The 20672-nt window shown below is 44.2% G+C and overlaps 1 protein-coding gene across 2 annotated transcripts; it reads right to left on the reverse strand.

Moving 5' to 3' along the window:
* Positions 1-2808: 2808 nt before the first annotated feature.
* On the reverse strand, positions 2809-19364 carry hs3st1l1 (heparan sulfate (glucosamine) 3-O-sulfotransferase 1-like1). Of its 2 annotated transcripts, none has more exons than XM_062464635.1 (2): positions 19056-19364; positions 2809-4330 (listed from the first exon to the last, which is right to left on the reverse strand). In XM_062464635.1, the coding sequence occupies exon 2, from the start codon at positions 4130-4132 to the stop codon at positions 3191-3193; it is 942 nt and encodes a 313-aa protein (XP_062320619.1). In that variant the 5' UTR covers positions 4133-4330; positions 19056-19364; the 3' UTR covers positions 2809-3190. The 2 variants fall into 2 exon arrangements, with proteins under 2 accessions (XP_062320619.1, XP_062320620.1); XM_062464636.1 differs by lacking the exon at positions 19056-19364 and adding an exon at positions 17473-17581.
* Positions 19365-20672: the final 1308 nt, after the last annotated feature.

Raw genomic sequence — 20672 nt, forward strand, 5'->3', positions numbered from 1 at the left:
AAAGTCGTGCTCCGGCACTTTCTCAACCCTCTCTCTCAAACTCAGAACCCCACGATGCAACTTCCTGGCTTTAAACTCCAACCTCACACATACAGATGCAAGCACACACACAACCTTGTCTCTATAGCAGCAGGTTCGAATATACAATTGCACACAAAGAACACCTTAACTCCATGCCCCTGGTTTTACCCTTCTCCTTCACACTAGCTAATTTAATCTATTCAATAATTGATCAGGGAGCACAGTATTTTATTCCTCCGGCCCAGACCAGTGAAGATAGGTACCTCTCCCCTTTCTCTCACCTGAATGCAACAGCAGACCCTCCTTCCCCCACCAACCACACCCTTTCTGTAAAGACTGCCATGGGAGCACATCAAAGACCTGCCCTCTGCACTGAAGGCAATGAAAAATAAATCAGCAAACAGATGAATTAGTAATCACTCAGAGCCAAGGCATCCTTAGTGGAAGCAGTCGCACTGTTGCATCATTCCACGTATCCTGCACCAATGGAGTTCTTCCTTGACCTTTCTGCATTTAGGCAGTTGGCTTCTGGTGCGTTTTATGTCTCAGTTTCAATGCATGAGGAAGGGTGAGTAAGGCTGGGCTTTAAGGCATCAATGTGCTGTACATCACTCCCTTCAGGCTGTTTGCATGATTTTTTACCCAACATGCTACAAATAACTCTCCTTGCCTCTGTTGAGGGATTTGTAGCAAGACAAGAACAAGATGATTTAACATGCAGGCGGAGGAACATTCTCGCTATTATGAAAGGGTTGGTATTTATATGTTCTCATAGTCAAGTCCAGACGGCTAAACTGGCCATGTAGCGTAGCAGCTGTGTAGAGAATCAATTTACCAGGGAATTACGCTGGTAAGGTTATTCTAACCATTAAACTGCATGACGATTTGGCTACATTATGGTATCTTTAAAGAGCTTCATATGAAATAAAACAAATTGTATGGCTTTTAATGATTACAGGAGAGCTACAGTATCGAAAATACTGCCTTTAGGGTTCAAATGGACCATTCTTGGATGTCTGTGGGAGAACTATTGAACCATGTCAATGGCCCGTTCATTGACTGTACTCTACAAAACAGCCCATCATATTGACATGTAGGCTGTTAATTCAGACCAAGGACACTGCAGTAATAGACTTGTAACATGCAATTACAATGGCTGTTGGTTTGCAGCTTAGCTTAGCTTGCAGTGCAAGTATGTTGCTGGGTCTTTCGTTCAATGGTAAGCACTCCATCAATCACAATTCAGGACAGGTCATTAGAACCTTCTAGATTGAATAACAGGGCCAGGCAGTGGGGTTGACATAAGATTGCTTTCCTCTCTCCTCTAAAACCTCTGATTGCACAAGAGGGTGGAAATGATCAGGAACACATGCTATGATAAGCACCTCATTCAGTATCGACCTTTAGCTGTGTGAATAACAACTTGCTGGTGTCATTCTCGGTAATGAATAACTAGAGTCCTAGGCAATGTGAACAAAAGCTTTTTGCTGCGGGTCACAGCACTAAAAATGTTCAGTGCACTCTTAGGCACAGGCAAGCTATGTTCCCTCTGCCCTGCTCCAGAGTCAGTGCGATACCTGAGTGTGACGTCTCAAGAGTGTCAGGAGTTCACACTTGAAGCATTGGGCATGCACACACACACGCACTCACACACACTCACAGATTGGAGTGTGACCTGAACAGTGAGTCAGTTCGAGTCAGGATGTTGTTTTCTCTTCCAGGAGAACGGACACTCGACACACACAAGAGCAGGCAGCTGTCGGCCGGTGTCACGGGGTAACTGTCACGGCCTTTATACCGGCATGCCTTGACATAGGGAACCCTCAAAAGAGCCTGTCAAGACACATACCTTCCTGTAATTCTCCATGGTCACCTCAACTAACTAGGTTAGACCTACCATAGCACATTAACGGTATCTCTATTTGATCTGTTAAGGGTACAGTCTCATATGACCACTACATGAGCATCAGAATTATATGTGTTTTATCAATAAAACACAATTACAGACGTGATCACGGTCAAATGTGAGGTCACGTGGATGTGAGGTGTAAAAGCAGTGTTTCTAACTGGGTATTTTTGCATGAAAAGGGCAGAACACCCTCTCTTCTAACATCCAGTAATAGAGCCGGTACGGCATTGATGACTGCTCCCTTAGGAGAATGTGGAGCCAGAAGACAGAGGGGGGAGATCACATGAATATCAGTGGTCCCCTGGGTCAGGCAGCTTTGGCTGCAAGCTTAAAGCCTAATCAATGAGGAAACACAACCCTTTTCTATCTGTAATGTGCAGGAAAAGACAAGATGCTTTTTTGGGGGGGGGGGGGAGGGAAACACAGAATGAGAATATGACATACATTATTAACTATTGAGAATATGTACTTGAGAAAGATCAAATTCTCCCTTTAAATATAATTTCATGTGGAACTGCCCCTTCAGCATTTAGGCCCTGTGAGACCTGTTAGGCATGTGATTTAGCTTTTGCCTCCTACAGCAGGTGCAAACTGTTGAACAGTGGTGAAAGGAAAAAGGAGCTGGCTGAACCTTCGCTTGCTGACTCTTATGATTTGGCTGCTTTAGCTGTGGGCTAGCTGACTTCAATGTCCAAAACCATTAGTGAATTCTGTACTACCAAAGCACCGCTGTAGGCCAACCATTTTCCTGCATTAATGTCCTCCTTCTTATCGCAGCAATTCAAAGGCTTATCCTAATGCCTCAGTCAACCTGTGAATACTCCCAAAATAACTCAGGCTATGAGCTGCGAGGCACATCAAATGAGGGGACAAGTCGATCCTGTTCCACAGGCACATTTCAAAGCAGAACAATTTATTATCAAGTACAAGAATATCAAACAAGGAAAGAAAAAAACCTTCATCGTTTTCACAAAATTGTTTTGCAGCAACTCTGCAATCACTTCACTTTCGGCACAGAGAATTACATATTAAGCTTGGGTTTTTTCATTTCGTTTTTCTTTAACGCGTGTAGTTAAAATGTTCTTGCTTTCAGTTATAAATGCAGAACTGCCGGACAAGGTAGCAGAGTTAAGAGGCAATTCATAGGAGCGTTTGGGGTCTGGGGTTTGTAAAGTGCTTCTGCCCTCATTGAAATGTCCAATCAGCACTCGTTCAGGCCAGTGGTTTCTAAAACCCCTCTTGGGTTGAGGGGGGACTGTGCTATTGCCAGTCGAAGGAGCGCTTCACCAGCCTGTAAAAGGTGCGGTTGTGCTCCCGGAGGTAGGAGCGAAGCTGCTGCAGGACTGTACCGTTGACAGCGGGGTGGGGGCGTCCCTTGGACTCGTGGAGGCAGCGCTCCCGGCCATCGCTCCGGATGCAGTAGAAGCCCTTGGTCTGGTTGAAGTAGAAGTTGGAGGACATTATCCTGGGGGGCAGGTTGAGGAAACGCTCCACCCTCTGAAGCTCGGGCAGGGGGTCCCGGATCAGAGTGTCGCCGTCCACTATGTGGATCTGCTCCAGAGGGAAGTGGCGCAGCCAGTTGCGCATGTGGACGTCATACAGGCTCCTCTGGATGGCCTTGTAGCGCGTGTTGAGGGCTCCGTTCCGCACCAGTAGGTTCTCGATGGCCTGCACGGGCTTGTGGTTCTCCAGGCGGTTGAAGTAGACCTGCGTGTAGTCCGAGATGACCCGCTCCGCGGGGTCACGCAGAATCAGCAGCAGCTTGATGGAGGAGTTCATGGCGTGGATTCTCTCAGGCGCCAGGGCGGACGTGAAGTAGCCGGGAGTCTTCTCCACTGTGATCTGGTGCGGGTAAGAGTAGGGCATCAGCTCCCGGTACCAGTCGAAGCCCTTGGCGTAGTTCTCATCCCAGTCGAAGAAGTGCACCTCGGTGGCAGCAGCTGCGACCTCAGGATGGATGTCCAGCATCTCCAGCAGGGCACGCGTGCCCCCCTTGCGAACACCGATGATGATGCTATGGGGGGCACGTTTGCTAGTCCCAGGGGGAGGAGTCGAGGTCGGATCTTCAGTGTCATTGGCCAATAGTCCCGTGCCCAGATCTGGGGTGTCTAGTGTTGGGCTGTCCCCAGCATGGACAAACGGTGGCGGGGCAGCAAATGTCTGGAGCACCAGGAGAAAGGCAGGTGCCAGCAAGCGGGCCATGATGAGAAAAGAAGAAGAAGAGATGGTCAACGAGCGCTAAAAGAGGACAAAGGAAAGGTAGAGAATTCTTTCGGTTTAACTGTGGACCAGATCCATATCTCTGTGATCAAAGCGTATGGGAGCGGAGCGGGGAACAGCAGTCTGTGTTTGCCATTGATCTTGACGAGGAGCCAGTCTCACAGCCAGTCCGTGGTACATCTGTACAGAAGACAAAAAAGACAGGAAACAACTTAGATCTCGACGTCTACGGCAGAATGACAAGCTAGTTCGCCCCGAGGCACTTTCCTCTTTAACCTGACACAGCTTTCATGTCATTTATACAATGCATGTCAGTTTCAAGTACATCCTCCTTTTTATGATCTCCCTTTGCGTCTCCTTCCCTCCATAGGCCCATTTGAGCCCCCAGCCTATAAAAAGAGACACTTTGCATCTATTGAATGTTGCAATTTAACTGTCTGAAAAAGATTCACACAACTCATTACAAAATGTGTCTGAGATCTGCAAGCGTGGCTGGAGGCCAAAACACAGAGGCCAGACCACTTCATCTTGTTTTACCAGGTCATAATCCCCACCCAGATCAATACACTTAACACCTGCCCTGGAACATCTACATCAAAAGGAGAGTGGGCCACGAGGGCAAAGTAGTAACAGGCATTGAAAGAAAATCCTACATTTAGATAACTTTGATTCTCCAGAAAAAAATATTGACATTGGGGTCATTCGATTCAGCACAAATGAAAGTAGAGAGATGGAAAATGAGTTATATTACTCTTCGTGACCTTAGCCTTAACAGTCCTCTCATATACTTTCTGGTGTAAAACAAGCTTAGTGAGCAGCCTTCTCCCACGCCAGAGCAACCAACTGCTTTGCGGTGTAAACACCAGCCAATACTACCAAAAGTCATGGTAATGCATTCTTAACCAGTGGATCTCAAACAGTGGGGCACTTCATGTGGGGGTTGGGTGGGGAGTGAGAGGATGACAAGATAATAATATTGCACAGGTATCTGATTATAAATGAAGGGAGCCTGGCTGTTTAGAGCAATCAAATGTTGACAAAGTTTGAAACTTGGACGGCTCCAAACTCCTACATATGTTTATCTGCCGGACGACACGCAGTGAGACAGTTAATCGGAGAAACTACGGGTGATCTCGTATCACTTTGTGAGGGTGTTGGCTTGTTTGCATTGCAATTTTGCATTGCAAAAAAAAGTGGCAGTCATTTTTGCTGGTCATAGTAATCTCATCCCTCATGCCATCGTGGTAGCAGGACCTGGTAACAAATCAGGGTTTGTGTAGAGGTGACCTGAAGTTAGACATTTAGTGGATCTGCAAAGTATCATCCTATTGAGTTGTTAGTCTGGTAAAATTTGTATTTTGTTTGTCGCTTAAGACAGGCTTCTTTGTCTTCTTCACTGGCTGGTTTTATACTTGCTTTGTTCAACATATTCACCCTCAGCAATTCCAAACAAGTGAGTTTCTATCAATGGCGATTGGTAAATTATATTATTGTGAAAATCTGTGTGACCTTAAGTAAAATCTTGAAAAAAGCAATCATGGCAAAATAACACCAAATAACTGGGGTATTCTGTGTCCTGCTGACTTTAATGATGCATTAAATTGCTCTGTCATTCTTACTGAATGTTGAATGAGCAGTACAGCGTTAATGATAAAGAACCACAGTACACTTGGGATGGAGCCATCTGTGCCATCATTCAAGAGAAGGACCAGCTGACCCTCCTGGCACCTTCAAGCTCTCAGGCGGTCGCCCGCTCCTACAGAGACACCGCCAGCCTTCCACTCTGCCTACTAACTATGTATATCTACTGCTCGCTATGGGGAGTGACACCCGCTTTGCTCTGGAACTATCAGCGGTGTCCAGGGACGAGGGATAGGGGACAGGGACTGGGTTCTGAAGACGGATCCTGGGGATAGACGGCGTGAATGCAGATGGGGCTAGGACTAGAGCTGCCACTGAGAGTGGGGCTGGGGGCTGGACTTACCCGTCGGTGCCGAGGCGGGGGCGGAGGACAGGAGAGAGAGAAATGGAGAGAGAGAGAGAAGCGGAGAGAAAAAGGTGCTCTGTGGATGTCTGTGCAGGGAGGCACTTATGTGCTGTGACAGGCACGCCTGCCTGTCAGCGTTTCCCTGGCAGAGAGCTGCCAAGTCCAATGCTAACAGCCAGGCAGCCAGACGAGCTCTCTGTCTCATCCAATTCCCCTCACTCCTCTCAGCCCACCGCCACCTGGAATGAGCCATTGTTTCACATCCCACTGGGCCATCATTGCTTTATTCAGCACTTGATGCATATCTTCAGCTTTTCATTCACCGCACAGCCAGCACACTATCTGGCAGGCCACTTAACCAACACTATTTGGACTGAATGTAGAGGGGCCGCTGGCAGGTGACAAAGCCGATGCAGGCAGAATCGACAGTTCCACAGCAATGCAAGAGGTCACATTGAGGTGGAGCAAAAGTGATCATAGATCAAAAGTTCAGGTCTTCATGAAACTCAACTCTCTCTCTATGACTCATCTAGGACGACGGACCCAGTTCTTCTACAGACGGCGGTTTGCTGACCTGTGACCTCAACCTCTAGCTTATCTGTGTTTCCTTCTATCCGATTGCCCCGCTTCCTGGAGTTGCAGCCAACAGTGTACTACCATTCCTCCCGGTTCAGCGGCCGCTATTCATCATCCTACCAGGCACCGAGGGAGACGCCACAGGTTGCTAGCTCCACAGGAAACCAGTCTCCCACTAATTACAGAAAGCAGCTTCCTCCCTCCATATCGGAGGGAGGAAGAAAGAACAAACCCTCATTCATATTGAACCATTTCCCCCTACTATTAGACATGGCAAGCAGCAGGTATTATACAGCCTAGCTTTGTTTTCTTAATATGACCTCATTACTGTGTCATTAATACAAGACTATTATTGGTATAATTGGGCTTGATTAAAAAGTCATTCGGTTTAGTCTAAAATCAATGACTTTGGTTTGTTGATGGCATCGTCCTAAATGTGTATTTCAACTTTTTTTTTATTAAGTAGTCCTGCTCCACATAGCCCACTCTTTAATTGGGAAGACACACACACACACACACACACACACACACACACACACACACACAGGAGGTATATTCCAATAGGTGTTGGATGGCCCTTGGTCAGACTCTGGGGGCTTGTTACAGTGTTCTAGTGGTGAACAGCGGTAGCGGGCCTGTGGCTGCGGCTCTGTGTGTATGTTCTGATAGATTATGTTGGCACATGGGACACAGGCCCAATCAGCAACACTGCAGCTCCTTTTGCTGTGGAGATGTAATGATCAAAACAAACTGCAGCACACAACACAGAGGTTAGGCCTCAGAGCAAGCCCTCTTCATCACACCATCCCTCGCTTTTTCTTCTCTCTTCCTGCACCATTTCATCGCTAGTCAGCCTTTGCCATTCCCCCTCTGCTACACACAGACAGCATTTCTACGATTTTTTTAAAATCAAACCCACAGTCTTGTATTTCCAATAAAATCTAATTAGTTTATCTCCCCCTTAGATGGTCTGTCGAAGGTAAACACAAACACAACTTTTTCACCGTTGCTCCCTCCATTTTATTAATCCTCCCTTGTTCTCACCCATTATTCCTCCAACATCCATAAACATTGAGAAACAGTGGGGTATCACTGCCTCCCACACACTGTCTAACTCTGAGACTCTACTCCCACCTACAGTATGGGTTTTAAATAATGGATGTATTGAAGAGCACAGTGGGATCACTGGCATAATACATTCACACCCCAATATGGCAATAAAGTCTTTAGATATTGTTACTGTAGTTTGAAGTACCTATTAATGGATAGCAATGGAAAGCTGCTTACTGGTTTCCAATGCCTTGCAACTCAAATCTGAAATGTTATGATACAACTGACAGTTATAGAAAAGTAAAACTGGACTTTAGGGGCAAATAACTTATCCTAGAACAGAATTCAGACACCTGCTTCTACCAAGAAGAACGAGCTCCACTGGGTAGATGCTCAAATGCTTGAAGCTTCATGTCTGTTTGTTTGTGGTTGGTATACCACTGATGTGTCTAAGAGAACTGGTGCATTTCATTGCATTTATATTTATTTCTGTAGTTGTATTTTTCAACTACAATCGAACCAAATATATTTTCTTTACTCTAATAGACCACCAAGGTTCGAGAAAAAACACTTTGACATACCCACCTTGACAGACAAGACTACTTATTAACAAATCTAAACTTACCGCTAAGAATGATCCATGCCTTGCCACATACTCGAACACAAACCTAATCCAGATAGACAAGCACACAATCCCTAACCTGTTTCATGAAATGGTCATTTACTATGAAAACGAATGCACCAGGCTACATCAGCACAGCTCCATACATTAAGTCACAATAAGGGGGGATAGAGGAGGCTGGGTTTGTTTTGGCTGTAATTAAAGGAAACGGTGGCAGCTTCAGCAGAGAACATAGAGTTATCCGGCTATTTCTGGAGAGCGTTAGTAAAACGGTGACCTAATCCACACCCACATGTCATCTACAGCGCTCATTATGGGCTGCGAAAGGGGGCAATCTGCCATTAACTGGTACACTGAGATATGTGTGCCCTCAGCGTAGACACTAATTGTGGTGTTTTAACTCTAATCCTTTTGCAGTCTTCCTGCTAAGTCGGGTCTCCCTTTTCACTTCTGCAGCAAACTTCTGTAAGCAATGTATTCAGCTCATCATTTTGTCTCAGATTACTGTGGGTGATGTGATTTAGTTTTGTTGATTGTGCTGTGTTTGTGCATACATGTCCATGGTTGTGTGTGGGTGTTGTTGACACATTCAACCATTCTTACTTATTGCATAAATGTGGATCTCGAGTGCTATAAAATAGCACTCGAGATCTGCCTTAACCTCTTTCTGACCCTTGCTTAGTCTTACAATAACATACAGACCTTGGATTTCACCACGTTGTACAAAAGTATTATCGTAGCTGTGTATTCATTGTGGCAGATGATGTCTGATTTAAAGTACACCTGAATATCAACATTGTCTAGGTTCCTTAAGGGTCCCTCACAGGACTTACTTTTCAGCCTTGGATGACTGAAGTGGATGGATGAAGTGGCTTAGCCAATCACAGGCCCTGCTGAGTCACTCTATGGTCAGAGATAAAAATGAGAAGGGATCCAATGAAAGAGTACCCTCATGTGCTTCATTCAGACACTCAGTTCTAATGAAGCACCAATGCCACTGAGCTGGATTGGCTCTCAGGTCTCATCAGAATTGACAACTCTCTCACCCTCTCTAACTTTAATGTGAGCTCATTATATATTTTCTCTGCCAAAAAAAAGTCATCAGATCCTCCAACCTGTAAGTAAGTCATTATTTCCGGGTTCATCTATAAGTGAACACCAAATCCAACTCTGACACGCGTACTCCCTGACTTCATCAAAACAAATTCCCTTCCACTCTATTATCTTCAGCTTTCACCCTCTTGTTTGCTATCCTCATCTATCTCTCTTCATCTTACTCTACTACCGTCTACCCTCTTTCCCCTCCACCTCTCTCTCTCTCTCTCTCTCTCTCTCTCTCTCTCTCTCTCTCTCTCTCTCTCTCTCTCTCTCTCTCTCTCTCTCTCTCTCTCTCTCCTCTTCTCACTATCAATCTTTTTTTCCCTTCCTTCCACCGTCTCTCTCTCTCTCTCTTTGTCTCCCTCTCATTCCATCTCTTGTTCTCTGTAAGGCTGAGCCTGCTCTCTCTCCTGTCTCCAAGGCCTCCTATGAGCAGCAATACTCACATACATAATGAATGAATTACTTCATCAAATAAAAAGCAGGGCATCTTGTAATGAACTGCAGGGATAGTCTTAATCTTTGATGAGGCCTATCTGATGAATAGTTTAATGAGAAAGCTATGGCATGGGATGTTTGGTGCTGACAAAGAATTCACAGCAGTTTTGGGGGGGGGGGGGAGACAGACACACACTGATTGAAGAGGTAAAGTGTATGCTTGGTTAGTGGGCACCAGTTCTCTATTCAGTTTTGTTGTTGTTGATTAACCCTTCATGAGAAGCACATTACACTACTATACACACTACACAATAGCGTGGACTACAAGCTAACTGCAGTGTGAACTCTAGCACTGAGCAGTAGCTGTACAGTTGGTTTATTCCATAACATAGCTCAACCCTCGCCTCTTGGGATATAATAAAATGCTCTGGAGAGGGGTGGACATCCATGCAGACATAATATCATCGAATCCTCCTCTAATGTACAGCTGGTACATCTATATGCTGTGCCATTTGGGCTCTGTTTCCTCCTCTGGCAGCACAGCGTCTTATTGGACAGCCAGCACCATGGTCCCACCAGCGCTCTGCACCATGACAAATATGTGCTTAGCAGACACTGCAAACGTTGGAGTTGTCGGGGCCTTCTGTGGACTGATAGCGCTTGCCAGACGCTGGAGCGATTCTGCTGCTACAGCTGGGAACAAACACTAATAATACTCCATTCATGGGACTGTAGGTAATCCCATAATGAGTGGAGGGTAGCTCCCCACAGTCAAAATGAGTACAGTGTGTCTGATCAGTAAACAACCCAAGTAGAACTGTAGGAATATGGAGATCATAAGTTCTATTGATCGCTGTTGACAGCTGCACATAGCTGGAAGATTATACATACATTACCAGTGACCTTGGACATGGGAAACACAATGTTAAAATTATACAATCCCAGTCTTACATTACCTGATTAACATAAGTAATTCATGTAGTAACAAGACCTGCGTGTGCTGGCAATTGATTGTAACCTAATCACAAGGCTTTGATCTATATAGGTCAAAGCTATTGAGCCAAAACATGACTAAAGCAGTTTTATACTTAGTTTAATCCTTTTTTAATTACATTTGTGTTTGTGTGGCTAATAATGCATCCACATATTGTACCACTGATGTAGTCTGTAATTAGCTGAATGTGCCTTGTGTCTGTGTTAAGTTCACTTTGTAAACACTATATGTAGCCTTGAGATATGACACTTCGAAGGTAGACTAAGAGAACGAGTGCTAAACGTCTGCCAGCATCCTAGTAATTTCCCACCATTGGGAATGAAAAAGATTGTCGGGAAGATGTTTATCTATAATGACATCTCCAGATCCATTTCTGCACACCACAGCTCTGGCTCTCTGGTAGGGGGGGTATACAGATATCTGATTGGAAGGGAGATGGCGGGGAGGGGGGTAAACATCCTCACACATCTACCCGGTTGTCGTGGCAGCGAGCAGGGGAGAGCGCCATCATTACATTATTGAATAAAGTCACTCCTCTGATGCCCCCCCCCCCCCCTCCTCTCCGTCTGTCAGACAACACTGTCCATTGCCATATTGCCTGAAAAGCAGCACAAACACATGCCAAGTTCAAAACAGACTCCAGAGTGTGCCCTCGCAGGAACTCATGGATATTGGTTTCCTCTCTCTTTTTGCTCCTCATACTTCCCCCCCCCCCTTTGTTCTGTCTGGGAACACTGCTTTAAAGGGATGTTTTAGGTGTGTGTACTGTAACACTACCCCACAATGCACTCCTTCTTAGAATGGCTCCACAGAGAGGTGGCTATGTCATCAGTTTTAAGAATTGGAGCACACACTGCAATGAGGAGACATGAGAAAGAGACTTCATTATCCCTGACTCTAAGTGAATTTAATCCATTACAGTGGGAAATAGAGATGTAGGATTCGATGTGTCTGATGAAAAGGGCCGTCTGAAAGGAAACGACAATGATCCTGTGTGTAGAGCTCTACTAGTCCGACAGAATCAGGTTAGGGCTGTGTGAGGAATCGGCCATCATTTCAGTCAATTCAGTCCAGAGCTGACCTGAATCCAGAAAGTCCATGTCAACTACTGTTGAACTCCCTGACCAACAATTTTCCCAATCGAAATGAAACAAGCGTATTTTCTTAGTATAAGAGTGTAGGGAAGTATCCCAAACTTCGTTATCTATCGCATACGGAGACAAGAAGTTAGCCGGCCAAAGTTTAATCAGTTCGCAACTTTCCGACTAGCTTTATCACAACTGTAAGATGACTTCGCAGGAAAACTTCTTTCCCTGTCACTTTCATCTGTGCCCTTGTGTTCCGGTCCTGTTCATGAATAAGTCATGGAGCCCCCTCTTCCCCCTTTGGCTTATTGCTCGTTCCGCCGCCTCCGTGGCCCTGTAAAACCAACTGAAGTGTTTATGGGAGATAAGAGGCTATGGAGGTCGTAGGCCCAATAATTGCTTTTATCAGCCCACGTTTTCGCAGCGAGAGCCGTTTTACGAGAGACCCCGTCGAAGAAGAATCCTTAATTAGAGAAGTTTGTGGACCCGACATCAAAAGCATAATGGGAGGAATAAAAGGAGGTGTAGAAAGGGCATCTGCTGGCTTGCTTTGTTGCCGTGTCTGACGGCTTCAATCTAGAGATAGGTGCTACTCAAAGCAACGTGCCTTTGGAGAGAGAACATCATGGGAAGTTTGCGTGTTAGCGCATGAATGCCATGGTTGTCTAGGCAGTTCATTGATTTTCTTTCGGCCCCATCTTTATTTAAGGTGGTCATTTTGTATTGCAAGTGGAGTTTACTGTCAAAGCCATTAGGTTTGGCTGATTCTCTTTCCCATCATCCTCTCCCCACCCACAACTCAGCAGCTTCAAGATGAATCTGGTTATTTTTGTCTAAGTGGCTCTTGTTTTGTTGTTCTACTTGATAAGCATACAAAAGACTATTGCAACTAACCTCCTCAGGTTTAATATCAAAAACAACATTTATGAATCCTTGGTTGGAATTCACAATATTTGTATTAACACCAACAGTGTGCCAGTCTATAAGAATGTGCAACAACATTTGTGTGATTGACTGGGGTAAAAGGCCAAAATCAGGACAGACTAGACCAGAATAGAGGTGAACCAGGTCTAGCTGTAATTAGCCAGGCAGACACTTTTTACCAGACTCTTGTAATGACTGTCTCCCATTCCTAGTCGGCTGAGTAATCACTGAGGGGAAAAAGGAAGAATTAATTACTTACTTTTATAGAATGAGGACGAGAGATCTTTGCCTTGATTGCATGACTTCCAAACCAATCAACCAATTCACCAACAGCAACAGTGTGGTAAGGGTATTCACACACTATTTTTCCCCTTAGGGCTGCTTAAAACATAAATAAATGTGCTGAATTGCAAAGACTAAAATTAAGCACTATGTGCAACAACAACATGTGGATAATCAAGTTGGTTATCTTAGATGGAAGATATTCAAATCAATAATGCTCTTCTTGAAACAACAGAGAAAAGAGTTAATACTGATTGGCAGTGACATAATTCCCATTTGGCCTTAAATCCCATTTTATAACACCCAGATGAACTGTCTGCCCATTTAGACACATGATTGTTCTAGGCCTCGGCTGATTATCTCTATTGTGACCAGCACCAGTGGCTCCATTGGTATTTAACTTAGATTAGCCCAAATTGATGATTAACCTTTGTAATTCTGTCAGCACATAAGAATAGCTCAGTTGTCTTCTTGAACACAGCCACACGATAAGAAACAGCCTTACTGTCGTGAGGGACTGAGGCTCGGAAAGTAAAGGAGGTGGTGTTATCTGGCCAGCGCCCCACACGATAATGAAGACAAATATCCAGCACGGAGAGTCTACTAATAATGAATCCGAACAGAAACCATCCTTAGAACTGTGCATCTTTTTATAAAGCCTCTCTATCGCCACAGCATCCTTGGCCAGAAATTACAGCTCCTTATCTTTCTGAGTAGCAGAAATAACATCCGGAAATGAACGTCTCCCATTGTTTAGACTGCTGTATTAAGGAGTAATCGGACATTAAATGAGTCATTTCTCCATATTTAACTCCGACTGGAGGTAATGGTTTAATTTGCTGGGCAATGAGTCTCCCCCCATGGAGCTGTGCTGCATGAAATCACAGAGGGCTTCTGCCACTGCAAAAAATGACCACAAAGCTGCCTAGGTTTTTAACTTCTCTTCTGCAAAATGTGTTCAAATAATCCTTGGGTGCAAACAGACCTACGCTCTATCAACACTGTCCATTCAGCACCACCACAATAAAACCCTCTGACAGTCAGAACCATGGACAGCTTCAATTTAGCTCCTACTTTCCACTGCAGAGCAAAAAGTCAGCCTCGTGTATGCATGTACAGCCACTGTTTTGGACAAAATTACACAAATGACAACGTTCTCTATAGAAATCCCTGGGATTCTTCTCTAAACATTCTGGCTTTAGCAGCTGTGATTAACAGCTCTATAGCTCACTGTTGGTCGGGTGGTTGGTCTAACAAAAATGGAATGCGTGTATAGTGCTCACAGCTATAGGTCACAGGCCATGGGGGCTTCTGCACTGGCACATGCATCACTGTTTCCCTACCTACAAGCACCTATACAAGGTTTTACTGTGAGTTTTACTGTGCAAACTAAGCAATGGCAACATACACATGCACCCCCATAAAACACTTTAACCAGCTGCAGCTTTGAAAGAGTGGGTTTAACCAATTAAAAACAATAAATAATCACACATCCCACACGTCTGAAGTAGAGGAGAGCACAGTGGGTCTAGCAGCCATGTTGCCTGGATTATCTTTTTGTGAGCTAGCTTTCCATTTACCTACATACACCTCAATAAACCTCAATCAATGTTTATAAAGATCATATATCAGATTTAGTCATACAAAGATCTCTTCCTCTCCGGCAAATGTCAAGCACTGCTTCTGGTGGCAGTCGAGCTGACTTGTTGACATTTACGACTTATTTGCCTCAAGTTACTCCTTTCAAATGATTTCGGTTATGCACTTCAAGTTTAAAAGAACAGTCCCAAGCAGAAATAGCTCATATTCTCCCCTTTGATTTCATTTCCCAGTGAGTGACAAAAGCTAAATCTTTGTTTTATGAGCGGTTCCAACAGTTGCTATGACACCGCTTAATATGCATAATATGTGCATAAAGCAAGTCTTAAATGATGTCCCTCCTTATCACCTTGTCAAGGCTCCCAGACAAATGAATGCCCTCATTATCTTAAAATCTCCTTGGAGTTCAGAAAAAAAGCTTTTGTGCCAAGCCTCATTTCAATGAAACACAGTTAAATTAAAATAACTTCCTAAATTATTTCTTAAAATATTCTACTCTGAGGCCCTGAGACAGAATAGGGGCATATTTCATAAACATGAGAACAGTCAGAGATCACTGAAATGTTATAAAAATTAATTATCTTACAGCCTCCAGCATAAGGCAAGTGTATGTTCAACTACAAGGGCAATGCAGTGATACACACTCTCGCACACACACAGTTGCACAAACTGACACCCACAGGCGTCCCTCTACCTCAGACACACACACACACACACACATCTACACAATTGGTACACACACACACAAGTATATTCTTGGAGAATGAGGGAAAATTAGGAGAATCAAAATAAGACCTACTTCACACGACAGGGGCACGATCTGTCAAAAGAGCCCTTTTCCATTAATGTGACAAATATGACAAGGCATGGAGGTGACATGAAAAAGCCTGTACTGTACACAACCCCAAATAATTAGTGATCTGCTTGACATGTGCCTATTCATCTGAGGCTGTGAAGTATGGTGGTAGGGCTCTCCTTCATCTCTACCCCACCCCACCCACAAGCACACTGTCCCATTATTCCCAAAAGACTGCAAACTGAGCATTACAAAGCCTCCCATGTGGTACAAAATATCGAAGGAACGTCATCCGAACCCAGGTTCCTTTAACCAGTCTTCCTCAGGCAGGGGCCTTCTATCTTACCCTGGATTTTTGATGAGCTGCAGCTTCGGAGCTGATCAGACAACTGCATCGATACTGCTTTTCATGCAGCGCTGGTGTGTGCGAGCGCTCACGGGGACGCTGGGCCGTGTGGGATCAGCCTCAGAGATATAGCCCGGCTAGGTAGCTTTACGCTGTGTGGAGCACTGCCTGGCAAACTCATGAATAATGGAGTTTGGCACAAATATGCAAATCTGGGCATTAGCCTAGTTTTGCCCCTGTGCTGTAACTTACAGTGACTTATCTATAATGTATGAGCATGGGATAGGAGGGAGGAAGGGGGGCCAGGAGGGGGCTGGCAGCCAACTTCACGGTCCTCTCTCGCACTAGTTCCCTTGGCGGCATGAAAGGGCAAGAAAAGCAGGGGGAGGTAGCTAGGAAGAGATAACGTTACGGCACACTAGATCTCCAAGACTCTGGGAATTAGCTGCGGCTTCCACGCTCAATTGCCAAGCTACTTAAAATAACAATGGCCTCGGTAGGATCGGAAAAGCCTGGAAGATATGGGAGGAATAAGCATGAAGTTGTTGCTAATCCTCTGATTTCCTGCCTGAAGGCAGATGGGAAATGTTAGTGTGATCAGTAATCAGTCCACAGGGGAGAGAGATGAATGCTCCACTCCACGCCCGTGCAGGAAATCAGCCTGCATGTGAGATTAACATAACAATGATGAATGTTCTGTTGAGAGTTAAAGAATAATAATAGGGTCCAGGGCAGAAATCAAAGAGCAACCGGTAGTCAAGCCTGGTACAAACCCTCAGGCACTTCAGTGCTCTGGGTCAAGTGACTGGGTCTTAGACGTAAGAGAGGTTGAAAGCCAAGGCCAAATGAGGCTGCCGTGTTCCGCTATGGGGCTTGATGAATCATGAGCCAAAACTGATGAGCAACACTATCATTATCTGGAATCAGAGTCAATCACAGGGGACATGTGACAGCTTAGATCTGACAGGTGCCATCTCAAGTGGTACCTGCCCTCGTAAAGCCTGTCACCATGGCAACAGAGGTCACACCTTCCAGACGGCCTGTAGCGAGCAGCCTCTCTCCATCTCCCTTAACGGACAAAGTAGAGAAGACTTACTTCCAACAGGAGAATATTAATTAACTCCAGATATTTAGGACTGCAGATTAGATCTGGCACACATAACTAGTGAAAGAGCTGCTGCTTTGATGATAGCTACTTCGCCTCCTGAGGGAGAATCCCAACATTTCCCCCAAAATATTAATACATAATAAAATTCCAAATCTAGAATACATTTACATGTTTTAAAACTCCCACTGCCATTTCCTCGCCTGACTAGTATCTTCTTTTAATTCAGCAAACATAACCTCATATAATATTAATACCATTCTTGTGGTCTTTCGTTGATGTCTAGCTTGAAAAGGAAACATTTTTGTGTGTGTGTGGAAGTGAATAGGATACAATTGATAAAAAATACATCAAGCAAAACATTAAAAAAACTTTTTTTGAAAAGAGAGTTTATAACTGCATTCATCACCCCCCACTTACCTTTCCTCAGTTGTACAACCCTTTCCCCTAGCCAACTCTTTTCATCATACTCCCTTGGGTTCATCATGTGTACGAAATTGAAAAGATCCTTCCGGTTGCAACTACTGTCAAACTCGAAAGCTCTCAGGAATACACTCCTGAACAAAACCACAAGCCCAGTTCTCTCAGCGTTCACCCTTGCCTGCCCTGTCCAACTGTACAGACAACAAAGCAAACAGACAATCAAACATGACTACTGTGAAATGGCTAGATAGACAGCCATTCATAGTAATCGGTCAAGTATGAAAATAACGAGCTGTGCCCCTGTCCTCCACCCCTATCGAACTATCAGCTTGTCCCCATAGGGATGGTCTATCACACTAACACAAACGTCTACAGTTGGTTGTGGCAGGGATTTTGTTTCACAGAGACAATTAACAAATGTCTAAAATTGGTCTGATGCCTGAACATGTTCACGTCATATCATATCACAATGCTGACATAAATAAACTTGTTTGGTCCTGACTTATCCCCTTGAGAAATTGAGCTGAAAGTTTGCATAACACTCACTCACACACACTGTAATTAAAAGGTGAACCACACAGCCAATGGCATTAATAAATGCCTGTTGTTATGAAGGATTGCTAGAGGAAACTGGGAAGCAACGCCATTGAAAATGTAATTTGTGTAGGCAACAGTTATCATAAAGCCCATTCAATATATCCCTCAAACCATAATAGAGCGAACTAAAATAGTAAAACAGTAACGGACCACTGCGTTGTTTAGCTGGTATATGCTATTTGTCTTGAGTAGTTTAAAAGACCAGACTCGTTGAGTAGTGTTCTGCGCTCAGGTGCTCACCCCTATGCCCAAAAGCCTATTTTTGGTGTCGTTATTTTGCCTGCACTCCCAGCCCAGCCCAGCCCTGTCCAATCGACCCGTGGGATTACTTTCTCACTGCAAGAGAATAACTTGTAAACAGCGGCTTAGAACGACTGGAGCTTGTTAGGTGATTGATTTCGGTGATTAAGGAACGATCATTGGGACGGCTCAATCGCTGACACAGACATGCCGTTTACCCTCTAATTCCCCGATTATCGGTGTGATTACAGCAAAGTCAGCGCCACATGGGATTTGAAGATTTAAAAGTTTTAATCCATTGTTTTAAAGACGCAAATAGGTTAAGGACCTCAGCTCAACAAATCCTGCTTTATCCTTTCGGGAAAAAGGAAAATTCTTAAACCAACTGAGGGTAAAAGTTTGTCATCCCCCTGGCAATATGAAGGCCTATATTCAAATGATATTTAAGATAGCCTACACTACAGTGTTATAGCCTAATCGAACCACGCACGGAATTTCTGAGTTTGAGGGGCTCGTAAACCACGATATCACAATTCCATTTAACTACAACGACTCAGCCCAATTTAAAATGTACATAACAGTATATCAGGATTGTTATTTTGAATTATCCCTGTTTAATGAAGGCATGTGGTGGCTATCGTGGCAACTGATTAAAATAATCACAGACTCCACATGATATATCTTCTAGTGTAGGAAAATTTGAATGAATCGCTCAGATTGTGTCGTAAAATAAAGCTGGTTACCTTGTAAGGACTCCGCGATAGTGATGGAATCTGCGCAAGTCAATGGTCGGGCTTGAGTTCAATAGCAGCTGAACCCGCGTTCCGTCGCTGTAAAAGATGTAGAAGACACGTCGCCCTTTCGTTTTTGTTGAAGCGCACCCTGAAAATCAACCACGTTCACCACTTACTCATTCGGAGGCAGAGACGTAGATCTAGACCCTGTTTTTTCAAAGAGGTGAGTTAAACTGCACACTCTTTGTATGTGCAGCCACACACCATGCAATATCGGAGCACGGTCAGATTTGTGCTGAGCGCTGCCCTGGCGTAGCACTGTGGGGAGGAGTAGTTGGCGCGTCAGGTGACCAGGTGAATTGCTGGCGATGCAAGAGCAGGTGCATTCTCCGGTAATGCTCATTCCTGTTTCATTTCAAATAGCTTCTCTTGCCAACGGGTCATTCAAATGATCGTCACAGTCTATCCAGTCGTAGGCTACTTAGCTGTGTAGCCTAGGCTAATGCTTAAGAAAATAAATTATGTTTATGTTACGCCACCATAATTATTTACGACACATTCATTTTCTTTGTCATTTGACATTATTTTGGATATCCTTAACAACAAAAAAGGTCCTTGATAATTTGCCTCAAGCACATATTGTAGCCTAATTATTACCAGTGACCAGTGTTTGAGCGTAACCAACCAAATCTAGCAGACACTTATTGATGACAACATTTCCAAAGCAGTGTGCAGCACAGGAGGGGATTTTAATTTTAGAACTTTAATCTGCAGTCAAATGTTCTAACCACTAAGGTATACCCTTCCCTATCCAGTGACACCCCTCTCCTGCCCTGAACCCTCATCAGATAAGGTCTGGTTGAAAGATGTTCCTGACTGAGTCATTCATACATCAGTCCTCTGAATCCTAACCCTCCCTATCCTCCAAATATAGATATGGACTAATACTCAGAAGCTATCTTGAGTTGTTCACTCATTAATGTGTGTTTGTTGAAGCTTGACAATGCAATCATGATCAAGTGTGTGTGCCTGCCTCCTTTCCATTCACTGTGCTGCCGTGAACATACTATAGACTACATGTCATATGTCATAACCTAGGTGGCTAGTTGGAGACTCACATTGAGAGACAAAGAGAGGGCATTGAGAGGGCACATCTATATTTCAACAGTACAGCGCTGGGAGAGTTAGAGAGAGGGGAAACATCCTATTTGATTTGTAAAAAATGGATGCTATTTGTAAGGCTAAAGCTAATGGTTGACTGAACACAGACCCCTCTCTGTACCCAGATTGCAAATAATATTGGCCGATAGACATTTGTGAATAAATGTTGACTTTGACACCAAATTACTGTATCTGTTCTCGGAGCTTTGACGATATGAACCTAGACACCAGCTAGAGTCTAGAGAAGGAGCTGGAAATTGATTTTTCATGCTAATACAAAAAACAGACAGTGTCATTTTTATCCTTTTTCAGAAATCATGAAATAATCTTTTCTGCTGTCAAGTGACATGCCTGGTAAAAGTGTTTTTTTCTCACTGGATTATTAGACAAACATTATTCAAAAAATTCAAATTTACATAAATCTCACGCTTCACATCACTGTTCACAGGATGAATGCTAGACCTT

Source organism: Osmerus eperlanus, chromosome 6, assembly GCF_963692335.1.
Source record: "Osmerus eperlanus chromosome 6, fOsmEpe2.1, whole genome shotgun sequence".
Classification (NCBI taxonomy): Eukaryota; Metazoa; Chordata; class Actinopteri; order Osmeriformes; family Osmeridae; genus Osmerus; species Osmerus eperlanus.